The 8,228-nt window shown below is 45.7% G+C and overlaps 5 protein-coding genes across 5 annotated transcripts in view; 2 read left to right on the forward strand and 3 right to left on the reverse strand.

Annotated features, from left to right (window-relative positions):
• PHALS_05659 (probable atp-dependent rna helicase dhx36-like) overlaps positions 1-690 on the reverse strand; it is a gene marked incomplete at both ends in the record, with an annotated part of 4,117 nt that extends 3,427 nt beyond the window's left edge. The window contains one exon of the mRNA XM_024719240.1: positions 194-690. Within this exon, the coding sequence (XP_024584558.1) occupies positions 194-690 (497 nt within the window). The remainder of the gene's footprint in view (positions 1-193) is intronic.
• Positions 691-1,133: 443 nt separating this feature from the next.
• PHALS_05660 (uncharacterized protein) lies at positions 1,134-3,266 on the reverse strand (the record flags this gene model as incomplete). Its single annotated transcript, XM_024719241.1, has 1 exon — positions 1,134-3,266. One exon carries the CDS (start codon positions 3,264-3,266, stop codon positions 1,134-1,136), a length of 2,133 nt encoding a protein of 710 aa, XP_024584559.1.
• A 101-nt stretch (positions 3,267-3,367) lies between these two features.
• PHALS_05661 (uncharacterized protein) lies at positions 3,368-5,473 on the forward strand (the record flags this gene model as incomplete). The annotated part of the gene is made up of 1 exon (XM_024719242.1): positions 3,368-5,473. The coding sequence occupies one exon, from the start codon at positions 3,368-3,370 to the stop codon at positions 5,471-5,473; it is 2,106 nt and encodes a 701-aa protein (XP_024584560.1).
• A 163-nt stretch (positions 5,474-5,636) lies between these two features.
• Positions 5,637-7,269, forward strand: PHALS_05662 (FAM173 family; the record flags this gene model as incomplete). Its single annotated transcript, XM_024719243.1, has 4 exons — positions 5,637-6,535; positions 6,597-6,771; positions 6,846-7,127; positions 7,192-7,269. 4 exons carry the CDS (start codon positions 5,637-5,639, stop codon positions 7,267-7,269), a joined length of 1,434 nt encoding a protein of 477 aa, XP_024584561.1.
• A 187-nt stretch (positions 7,270-7,456) lies between these two features.
• Positions 7,457-7,852, reverse strand: PHALS_05663 (mitochondrial protein translocase family; the record flags this gene model as incomplete). The annotated part of the gene is made up of 1 exon (XM_024719244.1): positions 7,457-7,852. The coding sequence occupies one exon, from the start codon at positions 7,850-7,852 to the stop codon at positions 7,457-7,459; it is 396 nt and encodes a 131-aa protein (XP_024584562.1).
• Positions 7,853-8,228: the final 376 nt, after the last annotated feature.

The following is an 8,228-nucleotide window of genomic DNA, read 5'->3' on the forward strand; positions in this document are numbered from 1 at the left end:
CATTCGTAAAAATCCGTCAATATCACCTACCACAGACTTTCCAAATTATTCAAGCGGCTACTGAGTATAGTGTCGAATTGTACTAATTTAATCAGATCAGGACACTTATATTAAGGTGCGTTTTTTAAAAGTGACGCTGCAATCAAGCATAAATGATGCGCAAGTTGAGAACTATCACTCGATGTTCGCTTACAGCGCATAGAAGATGACGGCGGAAATGATAGCGAGAGATCTGGGTGCCACAGTGGAGACAATGTTACCAAAGCTGACATTTGGCTCTGAGGGACTGGTGGGAGGGGCACTGCTCGTGTTTAAGCTGTCACTTTGGCTAGTCGAGTCAGACTCCACAGCTGGAGCTTCCGTGGGGGCTCGGGTTGGTTGCGGCTCGATGTCAAACTCACTATTGTGCAATCTTTTGTCGGGATTATTAATGATATCAAGACCGCTCGAGGATGAGGCCATGGCAGCAGCTAGCACATCGTTAAGATTCTCGTAATCGTCGCCTGCTTGATCGGTCTCAACTTTTTGGGGCTTATTCGGTGCTGCATCGATCGTGAGACTCCTATCGTCGAAGGTGGAGGCCAATGCAGACGCTGTGCATGCAACCATTAAGAAAGCACACCCACACACTCGCATCATGATAATACGAACGATACACGTTGTTGATAAGTCAGATGTGGTGGTGGTCATTGTGGGTATTTGGTGGTCAAAAAAAACAGCCAGCATCCTTTCTATGGTTGCGTGAACCGTATATTTAAAGGAGGTGGCTTCATAACCTCACAAAGAGGTTGTTTTTGTGTGGGGTGCAATGGAACTTCTTGCAAAACGCAGTCAGCCAAGAACAGTTTAGATACGCATATCGCCGCGGCGTCTGGGATCTAAAATACGACAAGAGTAATCTAAATCGACACCTATGAGAATTCACAGCCTATTTAATTGCGCCACTTTTCAGATAAAAAAAATTGATAAAAAGACTTTAAGTTTTGTTCACGAAAACGTAGCTTCAGAGAATGTTAGGCCCAGAAACAGAAACTATTTAACAAAAATACATCTGTCTGACATTTCGGTCTTCCAGAACATTTTCGGTAGTATTTGCATTTTCCGGATGCATGACTTACTTTTCTTCTGCTGCTTCACCGATCAACAATTTTTTGCTCTTGTTTCTGACCCTCATAAGCCACGATTAGTGCTTGCTGCGCTTGTCTAGCACATTCAGTTTGTCCAAGAGCTTCGTAAGCTCGTGAAACAGACTCAATGATAGCTTTACGGTGACCTTCGTTTTTTGCCCTCGAGATATCAATCAACTCATAAATTTCAGCCATCGTCGTCCAATCATTCTCATCCTCAAACGTTTTCAAGAGTTTAAGACCCACTGCTCCACGAAGCGGATGTTTTTTGCTTGAAGCCACCCACTTCTTCAAAACAATTTTTACACCCGCGAATCGTCTATTGTGACAGCATTCACGAAGAAATACACCCAAATGGTGCTCACTCGTAGACAAACGAAAGACATCATCGAATTGTGCCATGAATGTCAGTAACTTCTCATCTCCAACACTCTCTGGGCTACTGCAAAGTGTAGGGACCAACTTTTTTATCAAGGAAAGAGTGAACACATTTTGCAAGTCCGATTTGTCCACATCGCGCATCAAAGCGATAATATCCACACAGTTTTTCTTTTCGCACAAATATTTAAAGATGTTAGCCATGAGTGCAAACCGGTGGGAACCGATATGTGATTTTGTCGCCTTGATGAGATCCCATGCATCCGCGGGATTCTCCATCAACAAGAATGCATTCACAGCCATGCGGACACTTGTATGATGAAGAGGTGCATTTACAAATTTAGCATGAAGGGACAATAGTTCAGGAACCCTTTCACATTCGTGTGCGTACACAGCCGCTGTAATAACGCGTGTAAACAGATGTTGCTCCCGCGGTTTAAGTCCATCAATCTCCATCATCGCATCAAATAATGCAAGGACGCTCTGAGCAACCTTAACAGACTTTTCCATGCGCTCCGGATTATACTCTTGCTCCTGAATCCGTTTCCGGCACATGTCGTATGAATCTCGTGGTGTCGTTAACATCAAACCAGCTTCCTCATTTTTACATTCACCAAGATTTCGGTTGCTCATCTTATGCTTTGCTTTTGGCCGAAGAAAGTAATCAGTGTCAAATGTACAAATGGCACGCAGATAATCAATGGTACGCAATTTGAATCCCTTGACCCGCATTTCTTTCAGAATTGCGTCCAAGGCATCAACCTTGTGCGTCAGAGAGACTGTGAGGATCAGTTGTCTATAGAAATATACCGAGATTGGTAAATTATTATGATTGACCGATTCATAAAAATCAAACACTTGATCAAAGCGTTTTTGTGCGATCAACACCGATAGGTACTGAACATTCATGTTCGCCGTGACGTATACTCCTGCTTCTTGTGCCCGCTTGTACATGTCAAACAATTTAGGGTAATATTCCGGCCCACACATAGCACACGCACTCATCCCCCACGAATAAAACATGCGGAGGTGGCTGCTTAACGTGACAATGCTTCTATCTTCCATAACATTTGACCCTGGAAGCACGACGCCTATTCCTGCCTTCAACCGTCTTGCAAGCTCTTCAGAAAGTTTATTTCGATGCTCAACGATAGCGAGTGCCAGCGCAGGCTGCTTTGAAGTAACCAACAAGGCCAGAGCTTCCTGCTCCGTATATTTTGTCAGCGTGTCATCGAAGCGCAAAGGTCGAAACTCCGTCTCATGGTCGTGCTCCCTCTTAGACTCACTTTTTGATATTAGCAACAACGGACACTTTCCCTCGAGTCCCATGACAGAATATAGAGGCGCGTAGCAGTCAGCCACACTTTTGATGATGGTCGTGTAAAGCTTTTGTTTGGCTAGCGACTGCATCCAACGTTTTTTTTTCTCAATGCCACGACGAAAATGCTCACTTAGCGAGCGATCACATTCGACATTGGTGCCTTTTAATTTTTCTGCGTGTTCGTCTGTATGACCGAGATCATCTGGATGCTCTGTGTCTTCGAAACCCTCGAAAGCGCCAGCAATGGCAAACGACGGCAACTTTTTTAGATTCTGCTTGCAGGCTGAGCTCTCTTCAGGCCTGGATGATAATTTTCGATGAATCATATGCGCATTAAAATCACTGAAGACCGCATGTGATGAAAGATGCGTAGTTCCTGCTCGCGAGTGTCGCATCGCCCGCGTCAGGAGCGCCAAGCAACGCGATCGAGGCATGAGCATAACTCTTCTAATAAGAATCGAAATATACAAAAGTAGCACATGTGCTTCAATGATCGCACTCTTCAATCATTTAGCACAGCCACACACGTCATCTGACCTTCATGCTGGCTGAGGTGGCGCGGCGGCGATCGTCGTGGTTACGCTCATTGCCAGCCGCTCAGCATTTACCCCGAACTCTTCAGTTGTATGCAACTTTTCAACCTTGTGAAAAAAGAAAGACAGGTCCGCGGGTGATGGTACGCAAAGACCTGAGATCACTTGGAGACAAGTCTCAAAGTCTTGACGCCCATCTACAACTGCATGTGAGCGGTGATTGCAATGCGCTCATTGGTGCTGATTTGAAATCTCAAACCGAGGAGCCGTTTGAAGGCAAAAAGAAGGTGGTAAGGCAGCCAGTTATACTGCCGGCGGACGCGGAAGCTGGGGTCTTTCCATCGCTCATTGCCAGCGCTTCACCGGCCGAATTTGATCTTAACAGAGCACGGGATAGTCTGCAAAATATGAGAAGTGATCTGATGGACCGTCGTTTAGCAGTGATGAAAGAGTCTAGATATCAGCGAGCACGGAGGAGACTCAAGGCAGCAACGGGCAAGCTGGATCGCATGCTGTACGCTATGTGCCAGCAGCAGGACTACCAGCAAGTCGAGGCCGTAGCTTTTCTATGGGAAAAAGAATTTCCACAGTTTGCAGGACAGCGAAAGCACTGGTCCGTTATTTCAGAACACTATGCCTTAGTGCTTAACTGCCAGCAACGATTTCAAGACGTCGTCAACAAATTCTCGTTCTGTTACAAAGAAGAAGATCAGAGTGCTGATAATCTCAGCGTCTTAACTCCACGACTGGCTCAATCGATTTTCGTTGCGCTTGGACATCTGCGTGATGCTGCTGGTGCTCTAAAATTATTAGATACAATGCAGCACCGTGGTATTCATGTGACAAAAGTTTCGTACTTTCACGCGCTCAACGCTCTTTTGCATGACCAGACTTTCACTGATTTTGAGTGTGTGCTGCAACTTTGCGAGGAAATAGTCACCAAGTTGCCCGGAGAAAACGTACCTTTGTCGCTGTTGCCAATGGTTATGATGACTGCCGCAGCTTGTGGCGAATCCGAACGGGCAATGAAGTTCTACAGCCACCCACCAGATTTACCCATGTCGATTTTCACTGAGTTTAGATTTGACGTTTGCTTGCAACAGTTGGCTCATCTTGGCGAAGACAAAATGGTGATGGAGATATACCGCAATGTAATGGCGTCACGCAAAGCTAGCCGCGATCTCAAACAAAGGGTATCTAAGTTTCTTTTCAAGAAGCAACTTGTGCTGGTAACAACTAATTCTCGCTGTAAACGTCTCGGTGCGGCATGCATAATTTTGAAAATTATGAACAAGCACCAAATTCTTGTGAGTCACCATGCTATCTACCCCTTAATGCGTGCACTCTTTCTTAAACCGCTGCCAGTATATCACATAAACAGCGTTATTGATGCCAAAGATGACCAAAAGTTTCATTTTCGAGTTCAATCTGCGGAAGACCTGCACAATTTTTTTTTGCAGTTTTCTAACTCGTTGAAATGGAATGAATTTGCACTATGTGAAGCTGTCATTGCTGCGGTTCGCGCTGATCGTGCTGATTTGGTTGACAGTCTATGTGTTTACGCGTTAAATAATTGCATTTCAATCAAGTACGCAGCGTTAGAGCAGATGGTGGTATATTACTATCGATCGGGTCTCATCAACGATCTTGAGCGTGTGTCTACCATGGTGCGTGCATTGCGTTTAAACAAGCACATTCCTCTAGGGATTGCAGTGACAGAAATTGGAATGACAGCTAATTTCCGGCTGCATCGATACGAGGAAGTTGTCATGCTCTTCGAAGATTTCTCGTCTTTGGACGGTGAGCGGAGACGAGTTCTAACGCGCAAGTTCATGCTTCGGACGGTGCTTGAAGCGTACAAAAATTTGGGACTAAGTGACAAAGCAATGGCGATTCAAGAGCTGCTTCGCCAGCATCAAAGCAGTTTACTGGATAGTTCTGATTTTTTTGGTGAAGATGAACTGATGGCAACGAGTCTTCGTAATGATGATGTCTCGGCAACAATTACAAGCGAAGATAGCGAAGATAGCGCAGATTACTACAATTGCACTGGCAAAATCGGTGAGCAGGAGCGGGTAGCATTGCAAGGATTGGACCGCTACAAGTCTCACTGATCAAATTGGTGGATGCTAAAATAAAGTTGTCGGCCTCAAGATGTTGTGTTTAACGCTTCCACTTTTTGATAGTAGATACCGTTACAAATGTTCCTGTGATAGCGCGGCTGCACATCTATTTGAAGGACAAAAAATACATTTAAAGTGTGCACTTAAACAGGAGATGTCGACTGGAGCGCCGACAGAAGCGCTGGCCGCTTTTGAGCCGTTCGTACAATGGATTTTGTCTGCAACAACAACGGACTTGTCCTCTCTGCCTGGACAGTTTTTGTCAGGTTCTGTGGTCGACGATGGTGCTGATTACGTGCATGACGCTGATACTCCTGACACGACACCAAAAGGCCGGCAATCGTTTAATGAGGCATGCGATGCTCGACTTGCGCTAGCCGAAGCTGAAAGTGAGTATGAAACAGCATGGGATCAGCTGTCCTATGCTAGGAGAAACTTAGAGATGCTGGGTGAAGAGCTAGTGGCTTATCATGACGAGCGCAACGAAACTTTTAAATACATAGCTCTTTTGGAGCGACGGATCATGAAGCTGCTGCAAGACCGCGATTTGGCCATTGGAGAGACTTACACAACTGAAAAACTGATTCAAGACGCTCTATTTTTCAAGGCAAAGCAGCTAGAACGTCAAAAGCTTCAAGCTGAAGAGCAGAGAAAAGTGCGGGTTGCTTCAGCCTTGCGCAAATTGCTGCTACATCGAAGCGGTGACGAAAGTGGCAACAGCAGTAGCGATTCCCCGACTGCGACTTTATCACTAAGTTACACTGAAAAGGATGTTCAACGTCTTCACAAAGAGCTAGCAGATTCGAAAGTAGCAGCTGCCACAGCAAAAGCTGAACAAGAAGAGCGACGTCATGCCAAGCGTCGGGCGGAGCGCCGGTGCGTTGAGTTAAAGCTGGCACTTGCTCAAATTAGCGCTGAAGAAGACGACCTGCGAACCTCTTTGTATCAATTGACTCGAGCACGCCGTAATTCTGTAGGCCACTTGCAACAAATATCGCTCTTTTCGTCTGCCGCGCTGCCGCTGGAGACCCCACCAGCGCCAACTGCAGGAAAGTGGGCGAGTACGAGGTAGCATGTTTACTTAAATCGAAACTTAATGCAAATAAATTGACAGTTATATACATCACACAAATCAGAAGCCCATGGTCTTTAACGATGACTCGGACGAGGAGCAGCAAAACCCTGGGGCATTGATGTGGTTAGAGGGTGACTCACTCGCACCACCTTGCCAGAGTGACCACGATATTGTGTCTAAAATTGTTGAGTTTGCTCGTGTAACCCCTGCTGACGTGCGTCCAGTCACTGCAATCAAAGTGTTCGCCTTCTCACTGACTTTTATTACAATCCTTTATCAATGCTTCAGGTCCTATTTGACTTGGGCTGCGGTGACGGCCGAATTTGTATTGAAGCTGCCAAACGCTACGGTGCACGCGCTCGTGGCGTGGAGATTGAAGAATTCTTGATAATGCGCTTTCGCGAGCTAATTGCAGCAAATAATTTACAACAGCTCGTGAGTGTATCGCATGGTGACCTGCTGGAGGAGGATCTGTCCGAAGCTACGGTCATTGTCACGTATCTGCTGCCCGACGCGCTCGACCAACTTAGACCAAAGTTCATCAAGCTTTTAGATCAGTCCTCCAAGGACGTGCGCATTATATGTAACACATGGGGTATTCGTGACCTTACTTACGATGAACGTCACGATGTAGGACCATACAAAAATGTGCCTCTTTTTATTTACAGAAGTCGCGGTCAATCTCGCACGTCCAGATAAAGAGGGTAACTAGCAGACATTGAAGAAAGACAAAATGCAAGAGACAGGATGTATATTCGAGCTCGTAATGTTGATCCGACAGGGCACATTTGCAAACCAGGCGCACACTGTTCGTGTCTCGAGCGTATATCAGTGCTGTTGTCGAGCGTTCATTACTGCACTTAATATAATGTGCTACAGCTAATTCTTTTAAAATCCGTTCAGGCGCTGCCGGACTTGTTAAGGCGGTGCACCACAAACATGCTCGTGTCCAAATAGGCGAGTGTCACATTTTTAATGCAGTCCTTCTCCTTGTATGAAAGCTCAGAGTCGGGCTTACTCGCACTACATTTGTCCCAGGCGAGCGCTGTAATTTTCGAAATGGCTTGCTGGATCAAAGCGCGCTGTTGCTCTTCCATAATCAATTGCTGCATTTCTGCGGCGCCCGACGACGTACCACCGCCAAGATTTGACGAAGGCGTGGAAGATTGCGAGTCGAATGATGATGACACTGCAGGTGCACTGTAGTCATAATTTGGTTCTTCGTATGCATACGAATCCGAGGAGGATATAGAAGGCTCTGGCTCCTTACTCTTGCCAAAACCGAAGAAGGACATGAGCGGCGGATGAATAGAAGAAATTTCGATATTTAAATGAATTCATCATTAAGCTGCAATCAAGACCCCCATCCTGATTGGTCAGTAATGGACCTCTCCACAATCTGAGACTCCATCTTCCCGAACGTCCACTGCATGTACAGTGCTGGCCAAAAATATGTAGCCATGACTAATTCTCAAATGTTTATGTCAATTTTCAGCGAAATACCGTGTAGAAACGCTATTGAGACAAAGAGCTTCCGGAGCATATCATTTTTTTCTCACAGACAATTTTTCGTTGTGGAGATCAAGAAGCGACCATCACTCTGACCCTGGACGAAAGTACGTAGCAGCGTGAAGTTCATGCGCTTTTGAAGATTGCATTAGCAGGAATTAT

Source organism: Plasmopara halstedii (genome assembly GCF_900000015.1).
Source record: "Plasmopara halstedii genome assembly, contig: Scaffold_2904, whole genome shotgun sequence".
NCBI classification, from domain to species: domain Eukaryota; phylum Oomycota; class Peronosporomycetes; order Peronosporales; family Peronosporaceae; genus Plasmopara; species Plasmopara halstedii.